The 22,132-nt window shown below is 31.9% G+C and overlaps 1 protein-coding gene across 1 annotated transcript; it reads left to right on the forward strand.

Annotated features, from left to right (window-relative positions):
- Positions 1 to 4,001: 4,001 nt before the first annotated feature.
- On the forward strand, positions 4,002 to 4,850 carry LOC105799434 (hypothetical protein). Its single transcript, XM_012629988.2, has 3 exons — positions 4,002 to 4,144; positions 4,219 to 4,297; positions 4,391 to 4,850. The coding sequence occupies exons 1-3, from the start codon at positions 4,139 to 4,141 to the stop codon at positions 4,648 to 4,650; spliced, it is 345 nt and encodes a 114-aa protein (XP_012485442.1). The 5' UTR covers positions 4,002 to 4,138; the 3' UTR covers positions 4,651 to 4,850.
- The last annotated feature ends 17,282 nt before the right edge of the window (positions 4,851 to 22,132 follow it).

Consider the following 22,132-nt stretch of genomic DNA (forward strand, 5'->3'; position numbering starts at 1 on the left):
TAAATTGGAGTAGTGTTGCCGCCAAGGAACTATGGATGACAATTAGCGTATTACTTCTGTATAACAAAGTTCCACGAAAAAGTTTGGTGTTCTTTTCTCACGAGTACTCATGCTTGTTGATTATTGGAATCCTTGTAAAACTAATTGTGTCTATTTTAGAACTCACTAAGTTTAAATGAACTTATTTTGGTACTTTTCATCCTCAGGCGTTTTGATAGTAGAAGAAGGATCTGACGAAGGGGACTACGCTAGAGTTGCAGTTGCAAGTGAGCTACTTGTTTATTTTTGTATCATGTATGACTATATGGCGGATGAACTTGAGTCTGCCTCGCACAAAACACAAGTATAATTCTAGTTTAGACTTATTACTATAAATATCACAACGATTCAGTTTTAAGAAAAAATTAAATTTTGTTGTAACTAAATAAGTGTTTTCTTAACAAGATTTTTCCAACACTCTTTTATAAAAGGTAACTCATTTTATAAGGATGACAAAGAAAATGTCAATTTTATAGAAGGTTGATTCTTTACCAATGAAAAGAGTATTGTTTTTATTGTGAAATTAAACAAATGAATGGACATTAAAAGACAATTTATCATATTAGAAGTTAGACGAGCTTATAGATAAATTGAAGAAAAGATCAACATCTAAAATAACGACTAACATGATAGATTGAAGAAGAAGAAGAAATTAAGAATACTTAAATACTTTTTAATAATATTAATATTTATTTTAAATAAATTTTTATTTGATTTAAATGCAATTTTATTTAATTTTTAGGAAGTTAAAAATTTTAATTTGTTTTAATCTTTAATTAGAAAATAAAATTTGTAAAATTAAAAAATGTTATCATAATCTTCATTTTTGGCTTGATACAGTACATGAACATTTTTATTTATATGTACATGAATATGTTTTGTTTGTTGTTCGAGAGAGAAATTATTCAATGTTCATAAGAATATTTATTTTGGATTGTTCGGACAACATAGAGTAATTGAATGAAAGTGTAATTATTAGGGTAGTAATTACACTCTCTTGTAATTTCCTAGATGTCTTTGGCTAACGGGTATAATTACATTGTAATTCTTTATGTCCTGTTTGGTAGTACAGATTGTAATTACGTAGTTATATAATTTATAATTTTTTAAAATATTAATTACTATAGAAATTATTAGAATGATAAAAATAATTTTAAAACAACAAAATTAAAATCAAATCATCATATGTATTATGTTAGTCTAAAAGTAAATGATAATATGATTAATAATAAAAATAGCAAGAAAAATAAACGTCATATGCAATTTTATCTAATTGTTCTAGTGGATATTTGTTGGATTATTCCATCTTTAATATTTAACATATGCTTCTTTATCTTTTGTGAGTCTTTGATCGAGTTCAACATCATCTGACTTTGAATTTGCATAATTAGGATTATCAAGATCTCATTCTTCCATGTACTCTTTGAAGTATATGGGTCATCTCAATTCTACCTATGATTGAAGTTATAAAATATGTAACATACAAGTACGATCCACCTTTTTTTTTTCTATGTTATACTAAGTTGATATTGTTAATATGAGAAATATTTTTATAACAAAAATGTCTTCTCAATCACATTTCAAAGCTTTGAATGGGTCAAATTAAAGAGTTCATGAGTTGTTTATGGTGCTTGTGTCTAGCATCACTCTCTCAAATAGTAACATATCTCATGATATGGTGTAAGAAAATATTTTCTATTTGCATAATTAGTATCAACCTTATAATATTTAAGTTCACAGTTCAAATAATCTATAACTTTAATTATAAAAACTTATATAAACTTAATTTGGAAAAAGATTTATGCTAGGTTATATCCCGTTTCATAATATGTAAATTAACTCAATATAATATAAAATTATAATATTTAATCTTTATAAATTTTTTTATAAATTGTCTAAAACTTTCATAACAATTGTTATAAATAATATAATTTTCATTAGTTTTACAAGTTATTTTTATAAATAAGTTATGATAAGAAAAATTAATACAAATATTATTTTTATAATATATAGCATGGACCCGTAAATAGGTATGTTCATACTTTGTCAAATTTTTTATAAATAAATATATTATAAAACATTTATAACATGTTATTATAATTTTGGCCATAACTTAAAGAATTTTTTAGGATTTAAATAAGAATTTTTGTTATAACTTTATAAAATAAACAAATTATTTTAATAATATATATTTTTAAGATTTATAATATTAGAAATTTTTTGCCATAATCATCCAAAAACTTGTACATGTTATGCTTATAATATAATTTTAGAACTTGTGTAAAAAAACATTTTTTAAAATTGAATTAGGGTGTAATTACCTGTGTAATTACTTCAATTCTCACCCTCCCCTAAGAATTGAAAAGTTTAATTAGGTACTCCTATTACGAAGATCGTCGGGTCGTGAAACTTATCCAGGAGATGTTTTTTATTTACATTCGTGCCTTTTCGAAAGAGCCGCTAAATCAAGTTCTCGGTTAGGTGAAGGAAGCATGACTGCTTTACCAATAGTTGAGACCCAGTCGGGAGACGCTTCGGTGTATATTCTTACTAATGTGATTTGCATTACAGATGGACAAATATTCTTATCCCCGATCTATTTACCTGCTATTATTGTGGGGGATTTCCGTCTCTAGAGCAGGATCCGCAACTCAAATTAAAGCTATGAAACAAGTTGCTAGTAAATCAAAATTGGAATTGACCCAATTCACTGAATTAGAAGCCTTTGCACAATTTGCTTTTGATCTCGATAAAGCTACTCAAGATCTGGCACAAGATCAACGATTACGTAAGTTGTTTAAACAATCTCAATTAATTAGAACTCACCAATTACAATAATTACAAGTAAATATACCCAAATCTATTATTAGGTAACTTTCTAAATATAATATTATTTTAAATAAAAGAATACAAAGAACTTTAAATTTTGTTGAATACAAAACCGAACACATTTAAAAGATTACGCATTATTTTAATGAAAACAACTGTTAACAAAAACTACTTAAAAACCATCAATTTAATGCATAAAGCAAATGGATTTAGAATTTTAAAATAATTATACTATGCCTATTTCATGACAATGACACATTTAATTAAGTTGTATATATCCACAAGTTATGTAATAATGGATTCTAATTCTTTCATTTTGGATGTTTTCCTAAATTTTATTCTACGGGATCAATCTGAAAGTTAATTTTATCCTTTAAAATATTTTATAACTAAATTTTAATAAAAATAAATAATTAAGTCCAATTCAATCAAATTTAAATATTTTATGCCAACAAGATCAAAAATTGTTTTAAAAGGAGACCAAGATGAATCATAAATTTTTGGGTATTAAAATATAATTTTATTATTATAGTAATATATAATTTCATAAAAATATAATGGATTAAATGAAAAATCTATCATTTTTTGGGGTCAAGATCACTGCCTACTCCTTCGTGGCATTGTCCCTTGTTCAACAATTATTTCCTAGTGCACAAGGATTCTAGTCAGCTAAATCCTGAAGCTATCAAGATTCATCAACAAAATCAAATACATATATACACCCTTATTGATATGATATCATCCTTTAATCTGGTATAAGTTAGTTGAGCAATTATCAATAATATTTTTTATAAATAAAAGACATTATTGTGGGGATATATTTATGATTTCAATCATGTGAAATCTATAAAAAAAAAGTATTAGATGAGAATTCAACTTAAAAGAGCCACAATTCTTTGTCCTCTAAATTAAAATTTCATTTGCCAATATATACATTGATATGATACGATTAATATGAATGACCTTGTGTTATTTGCTTGGATGGAGAAGAAGAAGATTCAAAACCGACTTCATATTATATAAAAAATTGATGAAAAGAAAGTAGGGGACCGGAGTGAAAGAGGTGACGAAGTAAAACTTGGTAGGGTCAACAGCTTTCTTCCTGGAGCTTTCACAGAAATATCGGCCAAACTCACAACACACCCTCTATAAATTGACCAACTCATATTTTCCCACACAAAACAAACAGCACAAGTAGTTCCTCTCTCTATATTTTCCTCATTTCTGCCACTCTCTCTTGGAAAACTAAAACAGCTGTATTCTTGACACCATGAAGGTATGGAAAGTAGAGTATGTGTTTATGATATCAAATACCATGAAGAGTTTGAATTGAGTTGTTCTTTTTTGCAGCAAAAGATGGTAGTGAAGGTGACTATGAGCGACGAGAAATCCCGCTCCAAGGCCTTGAAGGTAGTAGTCGGTTTCTCAGGTAATCATCCATATGATGACTCAATTAAAATGTATTAAAGTTTATGATGAAATTAGAATTTAACGTTGCTGTGTTTATTGATGGGATTCATAGGGGTGGAGTCAGCTTCATTGAAAGGAGATGACAAGAGCCAAATAGAGGTAACAGGAGATGGGGTGGACGCAGTTCAGCTAACAAGTCGGCTAAGGAAGAGCGTGGGGCATGCGGAGCTAGTGAGCGTTAGTGCCGTCGACGGTGAAAAGAAGGAAGAGAATAAGCCCCCCGCCGCCTATGTATGGCCTTATAATCAACCTTTATATGTGTATCAAGAATTGCCATATGCTCATCAACAAGACCCTTGCTCCATCATGTGAGGTGTTTTATTACAAGGGAAAACCATACCACATATCCATCCATGGCCTTTAATTGATCCCACAACTGATGAGTTGGGAGAAATTTATTACTTTTATCTTTGCAGTTCATGATATATATATATATATGTGTGAGGAAGGGCTGGATTTGTGAGTTGACGTTTTCCATATGTTGTACAATTACAGCCGGGTGATTGCGTGAATTCTCATGTTCTCATCTCTGTCTTTCATTCTTTGTTTTCTCCCTTTCTTCTAACCAATATTTGTGATTTTGGGATATATAAAAGGACCAAGTTCCAAAATCAATAGTCTTTTTAATGTCAACCCAGAGTTTAAGCCTAAATTTATTCATACAATTAACTTTTTTTATACATGGGCATATAACCGGTTCAAGATTCAAATTTTATAAACTGTAGCCTTTGTCTTCACTCTTAACTAAATTTCCTCCTACTATTAAAAATACATTTAATTGTCCTTCTTCAATATTTTTGGTACTCTCTTTCAATTTCAAAATTTAGCAAATTAATCTCTCTAAAAAGTGGGGTAATTTGGTACTTATCAATTTTAAAAATAAGTAATTAAGGACATAAGCATAGCGTTTATCTTGTTTCCATCAAATTATCTTGCTTTTGATTGATATAATAACATATTTAACCCTCAATATTTATAAATTCTGCCATTTTGATTATGATTCTAAAAATTTAATAAATTTAACTCTTATAGAATATCAACAAATTTAGAATGAGGAACAAATGATAGAATATATAAATGTGGAGGGTTAAATTTTAGAATTAAAATTAAATTGACGAATACGTAAATATTGAGAGTTATTATACCAATTAAAAGTAGAATAAATTGATAGAAGAAGTGAGCACAGTGATAATTGTCCTTAATTACTCAATTTTAGAATTAGAAGAATTTTAAAAAATCAATTTATTTAATTTTAAAATTAAGAAAAATCGGAAACATATATGAATTATCCATGGGTAATTATGCTAAGAACGGTTTCCTATTTGTAGCCGTAATTCATAAAACACATGTCACTTGTTAAAACCAATTGTAAAGTTGGATTAATTTAACAATTCTTTCTTGAACAGCTAAAGTGACATGCAAGGTTTTAGAAACATCTAAAAGGCAATAAAATATATGTTGTTTCCATAGCAAAATAAAAATAGATTTTACTTTTTACCAAATAAAGATTTGAATATTTGAAACTTTTAAATAAAATACAGCTACCATCTAAATTTAAAATTAAAAGTATAATATTTAAGAGAATTTGAATAAAAATACGAGATCGAAAGTATTAACTTAGATTAAAAAATATGTTTTGGAAATGGATTGGACTTTTCACAGACATTTTAGTCTAAAATCAACCCAAATATTAATAAATATTTGATATTTTATTTTATATACTATAATTATAAATAATATTATATATTTAACATCTTATTAAGGTGATAAAGCTTTTTTAAATGGAGAAATCCAAGATCAACAACTACTTCATCGTATCATCTATTGATTTCTCAATGAATTAGTGTTGCTTTTTGCTTGTTGCAAGTGTTGATGTGTTCTTTGGATAAGGCGGAGAGAATATGTAGTGGTCAGAGATGGTAAGGTGAAGAGAGAGAGAGAGAGAGAGAGAGAGAGAGCCTTCTATGGCTTGGCTACTTTGGGACTTAGTCCCACTACACCAAAACAGGCTTTTAGCGGCATCTTTTGTGGCGTTTGATAAACAAACGCTGCTAAAAATCGACCATTAGCGGCGCTAATCCTAAAACGTCGCAAAAACCTGAACATTTAGTGGCGTTTTTTAAAAAACGCCGTAAAAGAACATCATTAGTGGTGTTTATATGTAAGCGCCGCAAAATACCTTAACAAAAACGCAGCGTTTGGTTTTGAGGTATATTAGTATTAGTGGCGTTTACGAGAAAACGCCGCTAAAGAACAGTATTAGCAGCGTATTACAAAAAGCGCCGCAAATATGTTAATCAAAACGCACCGTTTGGTCTTGAGGTAGATTAGAGTTAGTGGCGCTTATTAAAAAACGCCGCAAAATATTGAGATATAGCGGCGTTTTGAGAGAAACGCCGGTAGAGGTAAGTAATCTGAGGAAAAAATTTCAGCAAAACTGTACCGTTTTACTTTTTCCTATTATTGCTTTAGTGGCGCTCAGTAAAAAACGCCACAAAAGATCTGATTTATGATCGTTGTTAACTATAAGTAACTAATTTGCGGCGTTTCCTTTATAAACGCCGGAACAAAAATAAGTAAAACGGCTTCGTTTTGTTTCATTATATTGCTTTAGTGGCGCTTGGAAGTAAACACCGCAAATATTTCGGCAAGATGCTTTTCTTGTGTGGTGGGATGTTCGTTAAAACGACGCCACTTTTGATTTTTTGTATTGGTATTAGTGGCGTTTTTGGCAAAACCGCCGCAAAAATAGCCAAATAAAATTTTAGGTTTTACGGTTTAATATTTAAGTTTTATCGTATACGGTTTAGCGTTAATGATTTAAGGGTTACGATGCAAAATTTTAGCATTTCGAGTTTATGGTTTATACGAGTTTAATATATATATATGTGCTATCACTACTATTCTCGTATTTGATCATAGTTTAAAAGAAGCAGGCGCATGAAATTCAATTTCACTAAATTTCAACTGCAGGAGACAATATTTCAGCATTAAAATTAATAATTAAGGTGATTGTTGCTAAAATCAATGGATACAATGTCGTTTATCATTCTTTCCGTTGAAACGCCCTTTCAAACCTGAGTAAATGCAATTTGCCTTTTTCTTCGACTATAAAATTATAATTTATATTTTTGAGTTTTAAAATTTGGTTTAATATTCGAAAAATTTCGGGATCGATTGGATATTGAATTGGATTTATTATATTCAAAGTAAAAACAACGATAATTAGTAATGTATTGATTTCCGGACATCTCAAGGGTACTAAAATTTTTCTATGTATAACTTAGAGCATAAATTAAAATTGTAAGACATTATTGGAATAGTGTCAATAATTTATAAATTGGAATGCCGATAGTAGTTAAATAATACATATATACTTACATATATAAAATGTAATTTTTTTAAGATTTGTACAAAAAAATGTTAGATCGTGTCATAATTTTAAACTATTTTAATTGAAATGAAATTAATAATTTCATATTAATGCATCAATTTAAAATAATGTCATAACATTTATCCAATTTGAAAATCCACTAAAAAAAGAAATAGTTATAAATATAGACATATAAAATATTATTAAAATTGAGTAATTAGTAGCATTTTCACTCAAAACGACGCAATAGAAATAAACGCCGCAAATAAATTTGCAAAACGGCTTCGTTCTGCTTTAACTATATTCCTTTACTGGCGTTTTCTAATAAAACGCCGCAAACTTATTTATCAATTTCAATATTGTTAGTATTTAAATTAAGAGTATTTATAAATTTGAATATTTATTAAATATGTATAATTGAAAAACATGTATTAAATCTGTGCCATATTTTAAAATAATAGTATTGAAAAAAATTAATAATTTCATATTAATGTTTCAATTTAAAAGAATGTCCAAACATTTAACCAATTTAAAATTAATTAAAATTCAAAATGCTTAAAAATAAGGTGAATATTTAGTGGCGTTTTTAACTAAAATGTCGCAAACGGTAATTAATTATTGAACGACACGTGGCCTTTTCACTGACGCGTTTAGTGTTCAATGGGCATTTTGCTCAACGTGCATAAACCCGTAAGATTAGTGGCGTTTTTTAAGCGCCACAAAAAATTAATTAAAACGGTGTCGTTTTGAGGGATATCGATTTGGGGTATACCCTCATGAACATTAAATCCTTTTCACCAAATCCCTAAGTCTTTCTGCGATTTCCCTCATCCTTTCCGATTTCCCTCATCCTTTCTTCATCTCTTTCACACTACATTATTAAGTTTGATTCCTAGCAAAAACCATTAAAAGGGTCATTACATCGTATTTGTTGAAATCGTTTAACATTATTTGCGGCAAAGAGGAGGAGAACGTGGAGGAACATCATTTAAGGTTGAATGTCGATTGTGGTCTTTATACATTGGGTTTTGTCTTATTTTTACTTTTATTTTGCTTTTTATTGTTTGGGGATCTGGAATTTAAAAAATTGTATTTTTCGTGTTTAGGGCTTTCGGTCTTCGACTGTTTCGTTCATCTTCCTGGAGGTACATTACTGCTTTGAATGTTTAGATTTGGTGTGAACGATTTCATTGGTTTCATCGGTCTTCAACGGTTTCACTTTTCTTCATCCTGCTGAAGGTACAGAATTCATGATTTTTTTATTTGAGATGCTTTCATTATCAGTGTAACGGGTTAAATGGGTTGGACTAAATGTCAATATTCCATTTCTTCTCTGTTGGTTTCGGTGAAATAATTTGGTGCTATTTTTTTAGTATGAAATTTTGATGTCTACTTTAGGGTTTACTTTAATAATTTATAAAATTGTTCATTAAATGTGATGCACCATTACATTCCGTGTAATGAATTGGATATATATTGTTAAATTTTTTTAGGCCATGTTGTTATTTAGTATGATGAAACAGTAGTGTTCCATGTACAGTAGTTTCTGTTTGTTTGTTATACTTGTGTTTCATCCATTTTCTTAATGTCTTGTTGGAATATATATATAAAGTACATTGGATTGGGAATCATCATTTACCTTCTTATACATATATATACATATATATATATAAGTGACGAAATGAGATAATATCAAAGTGATACATTAGTAAAGATAATACCCATTTCTCTCTAAGTATAGTTTAATTTGCGAATGAAAATATATATTCATTCTAGAATCGGTGTTATGATTTACTACCTATTCTTGTTTTAAATTGTAATCCATCCATACTATGTTGCTATGGTATTGTATCCCATTGTGTTGATTTAACATGTTCAATTTCAAAATTAGGCCAGATGGAACGCATAATTTTGAACTATTGTTTTGAGTGATTATGACGGTTTTTATCTTAATTTTCATATGGATTAAATCCAACCTCTAATATGATTTTAATATTTTACTTAATTGTCTATTTTCATATGTTTTTCTCGATTACTTACTATGACTATTTATTAATTTAATAATGTGTGTTAGAATATAATGTTGGGTTCTGATTTCATTTTGTGGTTTGTAAACTAGTAATTCCGTTTTAAACTTTCGATTTATGGTTTGTAAGTGATTCATAATCAGTCCGCTTCTGATTTGCTTAAATCGCAAGATGTACCTCATGTGTTAGGTTTTATTTTCCATGTTAATATTTTCCAGCAGCAACTTAGAAAGGAATATGTAATATGTTCGTGCAAAAACGCATAATCATTTGTGCAAGTAACATAAAAAAATTTGGACGGAAATATATATATCATAAATACGATAATTTATATTCTTTTACATATTACATATATTAATATGGACATGTAACTCAGATTTAAATTTTGACTTAATAATAACATTTTAAATTTTCTATTAAAACCAATAATTATAAGTATTGTTTTATTTTCTATATAAGTTTTCTAAATTTATAAGTTTTGTAAATAATTATTCTAAATTTATTAGTATAAAAATTTAGTAGTATTAAATTTATAAGTTTTCTAAAAAGTGTTCTAGATTTATTATTAATAAAATTTATAAGTATCAATTTTACACGTTTTGTAAATAATTATATATATTTTTTAAATTTAAATATTTTATTTCTATAAGATATATATTGTTTTAATATACATAACCAAAATAACTCCAATTTAACAATCATACGATAACTTATAAATAATTTTACAAGATACATAACTCTTTGACAATCATTTGCTTACTTAATACATAATAACACAATGCATAATTGGTATATAAGCTTGCATAACTTACATAATAACTTCCATAACGTATATATAATAACATAATAAATTACATAATACATAATAACATAATACATAACTTATATATAAGCTTGTATAACTTACATAATAACTTTCATAACTTATATATAATCGATAATACATTACATAATACATAATAACATAATACATAACTTATATTATAATCTTGCATAACTTACATAATAGCTTCCATAACTTAATACACCACTTAAATAACTTACATGGGTTATACACGTACATAGCTTACATAATATATAAACATATATAGAAACCCACATAAATTAAATAACTTACATAACTTACATAAATTAAATTACTTACATAACTTACATTATACATAACCTTCTTAACTTACATTATACACGACTCACATAATTAATATTATACACAACTTACATAATAACTTTCTTACATAACTTACATAATACATAATACATAATACATAACTTACATAACTTACATAATACATAAAAATATATCATATCACAAATTTCCGTAATTCATTTATGGTTATAACTGGCGTTTTAACTTACCCGTGCAAATTATTGTCAACGTCAGACTTCAAGAATTAAGAAATGGACCGGTCTTGGATGAATTTGTCAAGGGTTAGCAACGATTATCGAAATGGAGTACAGTATTTTCTAAATTTTGCATTTCAATATGCAAGCCAAGAGAACATGATTCTTTGCCCCTGTAAGAAGTGTGTCAACATAAACTGGCATTATCGTGAGGTTGTATACGAGCATCTAATTGTTGATGGGTTTGTTCGGGGTTATAAATAATGGTTATTTCATGGAGAATGCCCGCCTAGTACTTCCTCTTCAATGATGGATGTAACTTATTCTGGTACTGCTTACCATCAGTCTGATAGAGGGGATGACATGGAAGGTATTTTGCGGGATGCATTTAATATGCACAATCATGGTGTCCAATCGTTCCCAGCGGACTTTGTGCCTTCTGATGATTGTAATATTGGGAGAAATGCTTTTACCGAACCGGGAAGTAGTGTACCTCATGAAGAGCTGAATGAAGAAGCGGCGAAGTTCTACGCGCTACTTAATGACATGAACGAAGAACTGTATGAAGGATCAAAATTTTCAAAAATGTCTTTCTGTGTTCGTCTTTTTCAGTTAAAATGTTTGGGAGGGTGGATCGGGAACTCGTTGACAATGTTGTTAGAGTTTTTAAGAGAAATGTTTCCGTTTGCAAAAATCCCTCAGTCATGCAAAGATACGAAGAAAATGATAAAAGGTTTAGGCCTTGGGTACAACAAAATCCATAGTTGCCCAAATGACTGTATGTTGTATTGAGGCGATCGAAAAAACCAACAGTGCTGTCATGTATGCGGCCAATCCCGATGGGTTAGTAGAAACACAGAAGATGAGAAGGACGATGAAAATGGTGCACAGTCGAGAAAGAAGCCAGTCAAGATTTTGTGGTATTTTCCGTTGATACCGAGTCTTCAAAGGCTTTTCATGTCGTCAAAGACAGCGGAGTCTATGACGTGGCACCATGATGGACGAACCGATGATGGATTATTAAGGCATCCAGCAGATTCTTTAGCTTGGAAATCATTTGACAATAAATTTCCAGGTTTGCAAGCAATCCTAGGAGTGTCAGGCTTGGGCTAGCATCTGATGGATTTAATCCTTTCAAGATCATGAGCATCACGTCTGATGACTTGCCAATGAGTGCTTGTTACTTACAATCTGCCTCCGTGGATTTGCATGAAGCAATCTTCCCTTATCTTATCTATGATTATCCCTGGTGAGAAAGGGCCCGGGAATGATATCGATATTTATTTACAGCCACTTATTGAAGAGTTAAAATAATTATGGGCTGGTGTCGAGACATACGATGTGCTGAGGAAGGAGAACTTTAATTTACATGTGGCTTTGATGTGAACCATTAATGACTTTCCCGCTTATGCCAATTTATCTGGTTGGAGTACCAAGGGTCGTTATGCGTGTCCTTGTTGTGCTGCACAAACATGTTCGCAATGGTTGTACAATGGGAAGAAGTTTTCTTACATGGGGCATCGTCGGTGGTTACAGAAAAATCATAGATTTAGATTTCAGAGTTCTGTATTTGATGGCACTGAAGAGTTCAGAGAAGCTCCTTCCCAGACCAGTGGCTCTGAAATCTTGTTGATGTTGGAAGATATGAATTTCATTTATGGGAAGATGAACCAACCGCCAAACACGCAAAGAAACAGAAGATCAAATGATAAAGCTGATGAAGACTCTGACGAAGAGGACAATCCTATGAGGCGGACTTGTGGAAAAAAGAAGTATTTTTTTGAGTTGCCTTATTGGGAGCATCACCTTTTACGACACAATCTTGATGTTATGCACATTGAGAAAAATGCCTGCGAGAACATTGTGGGTACAATTTTGAATGTTGACGGAAAATCAAAAGACAATCTTCAGAGTCGACTTGATTTAGTCCAAATGGGAATTCGGCCTGATCGTCATCCCAATCCACTTCTGAATGGGAAATATCGGTTGCCGCCTTCTATTTTCTCAATGTCCAAGACAGAGAAAAAACTGTTTTGTATGGTGCTGAAGGATATGAAGGTTCCAGATGCGTATGCATCAAATATATCTCGATGTGTTAGTGTTAAAGATCAAAGATTATATTCGCTAAAATCACATGACTATCGCATCTTGATGCAAGATTTACTGCCAGTTGCTCTACAATGTTGTATGCCGAAGAAGGTGACGTATTGTATCATTGAACTATCCAACATAATGAAAGTCATTTGTGACAAAGTTTTGGATGTTCAAGAACTTCAGAAGGTACAGGATCGAGCCACTTTGACTTGATGCAGCATGGAGAAAATCTTCCCACCTTCCTTCTTCACCATTATGGTTCACTTGATAATCCATCTCCCGCAGGAAGCAATTCTTGGCGGACCTGTTTTCTATAGATGGATGTATCCCATAGAAAGGTGTTAATTAAAATTTTTAATTTTTTCCTTCATTCACCTCTATGCCTTTAGTTACAACTTTTGATAATATTGTATATTATGTTTAGGTTCCTATCCAAATTAAAGTCTTACTGCCGCAACAAGCGATATCCAGAAGGATCGATTACTGAAGGCTACTTGGCAGAGGAATGTATGACTTTCTGCTCAAGATATTTGGAAGATGTCAAAACAAGGTTGAACAGACCAAACAGGAATGCTGGACTCACGGACTATAACTTAGCCGATACTTATTTATTCCAAAGTTTTGGAGAACCAATCGACAAAGTTGAAATTGCAGAATTAGATCATTTATCGTGGGTAAAAGCACATCGATATGTTCTGTTTCACCACAAATCATTGGAACCTTTACAGAAGTAAGTTCTACAAATTTTATAAATATTTATCAAACTAAAAATTGTTTATCTTTTAACAAAGTGAACATTTTTTTTAACATAGTGAGTACAAACAAATATTGAGATCTCGTTCGCCTCCGAAGAACACAACATCGAGATATCAATAAGTTGTTCTGAGAATCTTTTATGAATGGTTAAGCCAAACGGTATGCGAGCTTGGAGCTTCGCACAAATAATAATGCTTTCTCATAACATTTTAATTACTCGGTTTACTTTCCATTCAATAGGTTTGGAGTGGGAAGAACGTAAACGACGAAGTTAAATGGCTTTCCCAAGGTCCAAATCGAGTGGTTAAAAGATATAGTGCGTTCCTCATAAACGGATTCAGATTTCATACAAAATATCGCGAGAGGTTGAGGAGAACGCAAAATTGTGGAATAGTTGTCAATTCTACAATTACAAGTTATGCTAGTGCTAGGGACAATAATCCTGGCGAGGGAAATGTGGAATATTTCAGACATCTTACTGACATAATTGAGTTGGATTACTACGGGCAAATGGAAAGTTGTCTTATTTCGAGGTGATTGGGCCGATGTTAATACAGCTCGTGGAATTAAGCAAGATCAATTTGGTTTTACAATGGTGAACTTTGACCGATTGATTTACACAGGACAACAACTGATAGATGAGCCGTATGTATTCGATCTCAAGTCAAACAAGTTTTTACTCAAAAGATCCAATCGATGAGGGTTGGTACGTTGTACTCGTAACATCCCTAGAGACTTGTTTGACATGGGCAGTGGAATTAGAGATAACATCGACGACAGATCAGAAACTTTGCCCTTTCCAGAATAAAACTTAAACGATAATATCCCTAGTACTAGTGCACAATTTCAATGGGTTCGTCAGGATACCGATGATATTTACAAATAATGATGTAGTAAGATTTTACGATTGTTTAATTATATGTAATATCATTATTTAAATCTTGGTCTTATTATATATTTCAACTGTTTTTATATGTGCTGTTATTGTTGTAATTAGTTATTAAGTTGTGAACTATTTTATGTGTATTGCAGATAAAATGCCTAGAAGAAAAATTCTAAGGGGAAGCATTGTTCAAAATGATCCAAACTCGACAGAAACAAATAGTACTGAACAATAGACAGCAATTGGATCTTCGAATGTTCCGATTACAGCTGAGGATCCAACAGAAGTTCAAAGTAATTTTACATTTAATTTACATGCGTGTTGACTTATAGTTGATTTATTTTTCAAATTCTTATATTATAATATACCATTTGTAGCTGAAAATGGTGGGATCTTGAGGTCGAGGCGACGCTACTTAGAGAGTTATACGAGTTAGATCCAGTTGAGAGTGTCAAAGTTGGACGAAACAGTTTTGGTCAGCCTGTTGAATCAGAAGCTGGACTTTTAGCAGGATACATGGGCATTTTAGCACGAAATCCGAATATGTTGCCTATCAACTATGAGTCATGGCATCAAATGCCCGATAGCAACAAAAACCAAGCCCTCGATAATATTAAGGTAACACAAAATGTTAATGTCATCTATAATGCTTGGGAAGTAGTTTCATTTATATTTACTTTATTAACTTGTGTTTTTTGTTTTTTGTAGGCGAGGTTTGCTTTAGAGGTCTCGGATGCTTATGTAAAGAAGGCATTGGGAAAAATATGGAGAGACAATAAAAGTACTTTGAAGAAAAATTATTATAAGACAAAAACAACCCTCGATGAGAAATTGCAAAATGTCCCGCCGGGTATGTTGAGGTACCAATGAGAAGATGCGGTTAGATTTTGGCATTCGAAGAAAGGCGAGGTATGACGTACTTCCAAACTATTGTAATTATTTTGGTTTATAGTATTTTCTATTTACGTACTAAAAATTGCATAACGTAGGATCGTGAACAAGTTGGAAAAAGCAAGAGTGAAACAAAAATTCACCCACACAATCGAATTAGAAGTTTTGCATGTGTAGTGAGGCGGAGGTATTTTTAATTTTTAATATTGTCAAATATGTATAACTTTCTATTAAATAATATTTTTACTACTATATTGTAGGAACTATCGTCCGGTCAAAAAGTTGGACGCCTTCAACTTTTTGAAATTACACATAGGAAGAAAGATGGATCTCCATGACTTCAAGTCATTGAAATAATGGTACGCTTACTTAATACGATTTGACTTGTTTTAGTTATTTATAGTGTTTATTTTCTAATGGTTTAATTCATTGCTTGTAATGCGACTATTGTTATGTTGCATATGATTTTTAATATATAATATTGCGTTTCTAACTATGTGATTTATTTATTAGGAAAAACTAAAGGATAAAAAGGCGGAGTACGAAGCGATTGCTTCTAGTGATAGTTCTATTCATCTTGAAGACATTGATAATCGGATTATTACTGAAGTTTTGGGTCCTGAAAGGTATGGTCGGGTTCGATTTCAAGGATCTTTTGTTAGCCCAACCCAATATTTTGGATCTAGCTCGCACCAATACATGGCTTTGGGGAGTCAAGCTCAAGCTGAAGTTCAGATGTTAAAAGACCAGATGGCTCAGATGCAAGCAATCACAGTTGAGGTTCAAAGGAAATATGAAGAACTCCAGGTACAACTTGAAGAAGAGGCGGCAGCGAGGGAAGCGGAGGCTGCAGCGAGAGAAGCAGAGCAGAGCAAAAAGTACGACGAACTCCAGCAGCAGCTTCAGATTATGATGAAGATGTTTCAGTCGCAACTTCCGCCGTCATAGTGTATGGCATAAATATTTTTATCATTTTAACATTTTTGCAAAAATAATATGAATTCACTTTTATTTATTGATATCAATATTATTTTATTCGTTTAATTTGAAATATTATATAAATTTATTGCTTTTGGCTGGTTTAGATCTGGTTGCTTTTGATTTGTTGCTACAGAGGTGAAAAATGAAAATTTAATATAAAAATCCCCAAAATAGTGGCGTTTTTGTAAAAAAAGCTGCTAAAGAACATGTTCTTTAGCGGCGCTTAGAAAAAAACGCCGCTAAAGAACATGTTCTTTAAAGGTGCTTAGAAAAAAATGCTGCTAAAGACCATGTTCTTTAGCGGCGCTTAGAGAAAAATGCCGCTAAAGAACATGTTCTTTAGAGGCGCTTAGAAGAAAACGCCGCTAAAGACCATGTTCTTTAGCGGCGTTTTTGTTTGTAAACGCTGCAAACGTTTGCGACGTTTTCGTTAGCGGCCTTTTTTGCGGCGCTTGTGGAAGCGTCGTAAATACAATTAGTGGCGTTAAAAAACGCCGCTAAAGGCCTAAAAAAACGCCGCTAAAGACCTGTTTTGGTGTAGTGTCCTGTATCTCTAAGTGCCACATGGCGAGTTGCTTTTGATGGGTTAGAGTCAAGTAGTCGAGTGGTCTTATGGTAAAAATTTAGGTAAGGTGACATTATTATTTGCCTTGTGTTACATCGAATGGGACGTTGTGACAAAATTTTGGTGTGGCGGTTCACCAATGGGGCTCACTCAATTGCTAACATGGGGAGTTTCCTCCAAAGGGTTTGTTCACATTGTTTATGTGCTTACTTCTTTTTTTGGACAATTAGGGTATAATAATTTCCCTCTAGTTGAGAGGGGTGGCTTGCCTCAAGGCGTAATCAAGTCCTTTCTTTAAAGGAAGGGTGATGTGTGTTCAAGGGCGAAAGCTCTACAATTAGTAGGAAACACTTAGAATTTGGAACGACAAGCCTATGCACTTGTAAGACACATCTGGCCAATGTTTTACCAAACCTCGCACTTTCACATATGCGTATTAATGGTTGTGCGTTACAACACATCATTAGCAAACGGCGCTAATAATTTCTTGTTGTTTGAATTTTGAAACTACTAGGTGTGATATTATTGTTGGTGGTTTGAGACCAAGCCTTTCTCTAGCCTAAAAAGTATAAATCCTTGGGCTATGGTGTTTCGTTTTTTTATCGGAGTTTGAAAATTTTTCAAAGTTTCTTTCTTTTTGCAAACCTTTTTTCTTCTATGGTAGTTCAGATGGTGTTAGTTTTAGTGCTTGGTAAGCTTGACCACTTCGTTTCAGTTTTTACACTTTCCTTTCGATTTTCTTGAGTTGAAAATGGTAAGGGAATATTGGGGCGGGGAGGCAAGGAGTAGTTCAGGTGTTGACAGGCGTTGAAAGATGACAGTGAAGAGGGTAAAGAAGACAATATGTTGTTGGAAAAATTAGTTAAGAAAATAACTTTTATAGTTATAGCAAAAGTTTTAAAATTGTTCGAAAAATACAAGTATACATAGACGAAAATGCTTACACTAAGGGCACTAGATCCAACATCTTCACTTACTTGTCCACAAATGTGCACAACCACTGAAATGATATCATTTCGACTCAACTATGATTGTGCGATGGGCAAGACCACTGCCAAGACTTTAACGAAGTGAGCCAAGGTTGTTGACATGAGCTTGGCTATCGTTCAATTCATCTCTAAGCCAACGCATGAAGCATCGAAACATCAGAATTGACTCAACAAGGGAAAACATGTTTTACCAATTGCGGAACCTGAATTACAAAGGCACTTAATGTTCAACAAAGCAACTGAAAGGAAACAGTATGCAGACCTTTGTCGCAAATCCATTACGCATTGTAAGTAAGTTCACGAGTTGACTTTAGATGCTTTGAATATTCTTAGTGACATATTTGGATTGTTTGAAAATATTGGTTGGGAAAATTACTTGGTGATTAATTGTCTGGCATTAATTGAGTTAACTCGTGAATTTTATACCACTTATGAATTCAATATGCTTGAAAACTTTACATTGAATAGTCCTGGTGTAGTTAAGCTTCACCTTAGGGGGAAGCAATTTAAATTGTCAATTATCGAGTTTAACATTGCATTGAGTTTAATCATTAATGACTATGCACACACCGATGAATATTTGACTAGTTTATATGATTACCAAGAGTCATTTGACCATTATCAACTTTATCGGGAATGGACTAATAACTATAAGGTACCGTACGATCCTAGCAAATCGAAGGACATTTTTCTTCTAGACCCAATATTAAAATATGTCCACTAATTCATTTCTTTCTCTTTTTTGGGCCGAAAGGATTCCTCCAACGTGTTAACGAAAGCTGATTTTTTTTTTGGTGCAAGATAACTAAAAAGAAAGTTAATCATGGTTGTTGGTTGGCTTTAAAATTAGCTAGCGTTATCAAGAGTGAATGTCATCTCATCTTAGGTTCATCAAGACATATGGTTACTTTAAGAGTTCTGAAATGGGCAAGTCGAGAGGCTTACAACAAGAGTTAGTGGCAATACTCAACTGGAAGGGTAAAGGGGATCCCAATTGAGGCGAGTCACAATGGGAGCAAGTAAGAGCGATGGCCTCTTAAGATCAAGATGTACAAAAGAGAGAAACAATTCCAGTTAGACGACAGTAGAGACATAAGTCAAGACAAATGTTTCGAGGGACGAAATTACCAAACAAAAAGAATGGGTGGGAATCAACCAAGGCATTAAGACAATTCCTAGACGAGTCAAACCAATGTCAATCCAAGGATACAACGAGGGAGTCACGAGAATTGGTAAGGGAGAATGTTACAGGTCGCAGATTAAAGCCCATGAAGAATGCACACAAAATGACCCAGAGAGGTCAACTGATTAAATAGGGCTCATTTGACCCACTGGAACTAGCTTGATTCTTAGAACACATGAAGAAACCCATCTACTTGAAGCTTTGGTGACCTAGTGGAACACTCTAGTAAAACTAGAGTACTTTGGTGGCCTAGTGGAACACTCCAATAAAACTATAGTTGCCATGGTGAATATTGTAAATCCTAAAGGATAAGATTGTATAGAGTTTAAATCCTAAAGGATAAGATTGTATAGAGTTTAAATCCTAAAGGATAAGATTGTATAGAGTTTAAATCCCTTAGTACTCTCATCTTGTAGATATGTTTTAATCTTGATCGTCAATGTCATTTAAACTATACCGTTGGATATAGGGGAGTTCAATTATAAAAAGAGGTCTTCCCCTTCATTTTTAATCATTTCATTCATAGTTATTAAATATATTTGATAGAATTTACTCAAACACATTGTGCACGTTACTTTATTGTGGCTTTTATGTTCGATTTGAGTTCCTTTATCTTTTGAGTTTGCTTCCTCTTTATTTCGGTGCATTAGAGAATTCTCATTGAAGAATTCTCACTTTTGAGAGATAGGCTGACTGAGGCATATTTGAAGCAATTGGAATCGCCTAAGGCCACGCGATTTGCGAGACTTAAGTTCTAGTCCTGTGACAGTCTAGTAACATTCTCTTTTGGTAAAGAACCACATCCTATTTTCATGATAAACGTATATAAACTTAACATAATCAATATAGACAAGATATTCTCTACACATAAAAAAAGTTTCACTAAACTCCGCAAGTCGTAGCCTTGGATTTGAACACCAAGAGATTGCTTGCATTTAATCAACCTAAACAATAAGCATCTTTAAATGTGAAATCAATCTCAAATCGATTTGGGTTGGCAGCAGGATGCTTATTATAAAAGCAATTTAAAAAAAAATAAAAGAATGCATAAGTTAAATATAAGTTGAAGTTAATTCACAATTTTTGAATTCAGCAAATGAATGGGAAAGTAATATAGTATTTACATTGAAAATGCACTTGTTAATAACCTGAGAAAAAGTAATTTAGAATCCATTAATTAGGTGAACGTATTTGATTTATAATATTGTTGATGGTTGTACAAAGTATATAGTTAAAGTATATATTTATAGAAATATTTGAGTATTAAATCAACTAATTATTTGTTTAATCAATAATACACTAAGTAAATAGGATTTAAATTACATGTGGCTATTGGATTAGAAAGAATTTGTTGATTCTTAACGCCATTAATTGTTTTTTTATTATATTCAAAGGCATAATAATGTTTAGGACAATTCTATTCATAATACGACTTAAAAATTTGCAAACTTAACTTGGCTTAACATGAAAATTTGCTATATTGGCATATAATGTATAGATTAATTAAATATATTTTCTTTTGATTTTCATTTATTAATAATAACATTATTTAATTGAATTTTCATAACTTATTCTTTACAATTTAATTAATCACTTGCTTTGAAACTTTTGTTCTCGAAATCCAAATTTTTGGTTATGTGATATTCAAATCACATTTGGTTAGTCAATTATGAAGTAAACTAAAAATTGTAATAATTAAATAGTAAAATGTATGTGATATTTTTTATACCATTCAAGAGTATTGGATTAGTCAAAGATATTGAAAAATATTTGTATACTTTTGTAGAATTTTCATAATTTCAATATCGAATTTGACTATAATTAATTTATTGACTTTGTTACTGAGTGTTTTAGCTCAACGAAATTTATATACTGTATTGATTTTGGCTAAAATATAACTTTTGATTTGGTTGTATAACCAAATATCAGAATCAATGTAAAATGAGCCAACAATCAGAGATTGTGATTGTATAGGGTCACCAAGAAAGTTAGGCATCAAAAGGAGGAGCCACTAGATGAAGGTGGAGATTTGGAAATTCTGGGTGATGGAACATCGAAACCAATCTCTTTTAGGGATGCTGTCTTGAATACAGGATCCACGAATAATGTTGTAGATGATAAGTGGGAAGTGGATGACTTTGATTTTCGAAAGGATGATGTAAGGAAAGGTGTCTTTGGAGTGCCCTCTATTGAATTCTTTGACAAGGTCTATGCACTCATTGAAAAAAGTATGTCGAAGACGTTAATAATAGTTGTTGGGAAGGAAAATTGGATATAATGCTTTGTGGAATAAGGTATGTGCCTTGTGGAAGCCAACGATGAGATTCCAGCTGATGGACATAGGTAATGACTACTACTTGGAAAAATTTGAATCAGTTTTGGACTATAATAATGTTCTTCCGAAGGGTCCTTGGGTGATTTTCGGACACTATCTGACTGTCTAACCTTGGTCAACTCAATTTTTGACCCTCGAGGCCTTTCCACAATGCGTTGTGGCTTGGGTCCGTATTCAAAGGCTCTCTAGATCATTTTACAAAAAGAAAATTCTCCAAGAGATTGGGAGCTTGATTGGAAAGCTAGTAAAAATCGATCTCCAAACGGATAAAGGATCGAGGGGTCAATTTGCCCAATTTGCGATGCAAGTGAAACTGTCAAAACCTCTGGTTTCTAAGGTTTGGACCGCTAGCAAAATTCATCAAATAGAGTCTGAA

The sequence above is a fragment of the Gossypium raimondii genome, chromosome 7, assembly GCF_025698545.1.
Source record: "Gossypium raimondii isolate GPD5lz chromosome 7, ASM2569854v1, whole genome shotgun sequence".
Classification (NCBI taxonomy): Eukaryota; Viridiplantae; Streptophyta; class Magnoliopsida; order Malvales; family Malvaceae; genus Gossypium; species Gossypium raimondii.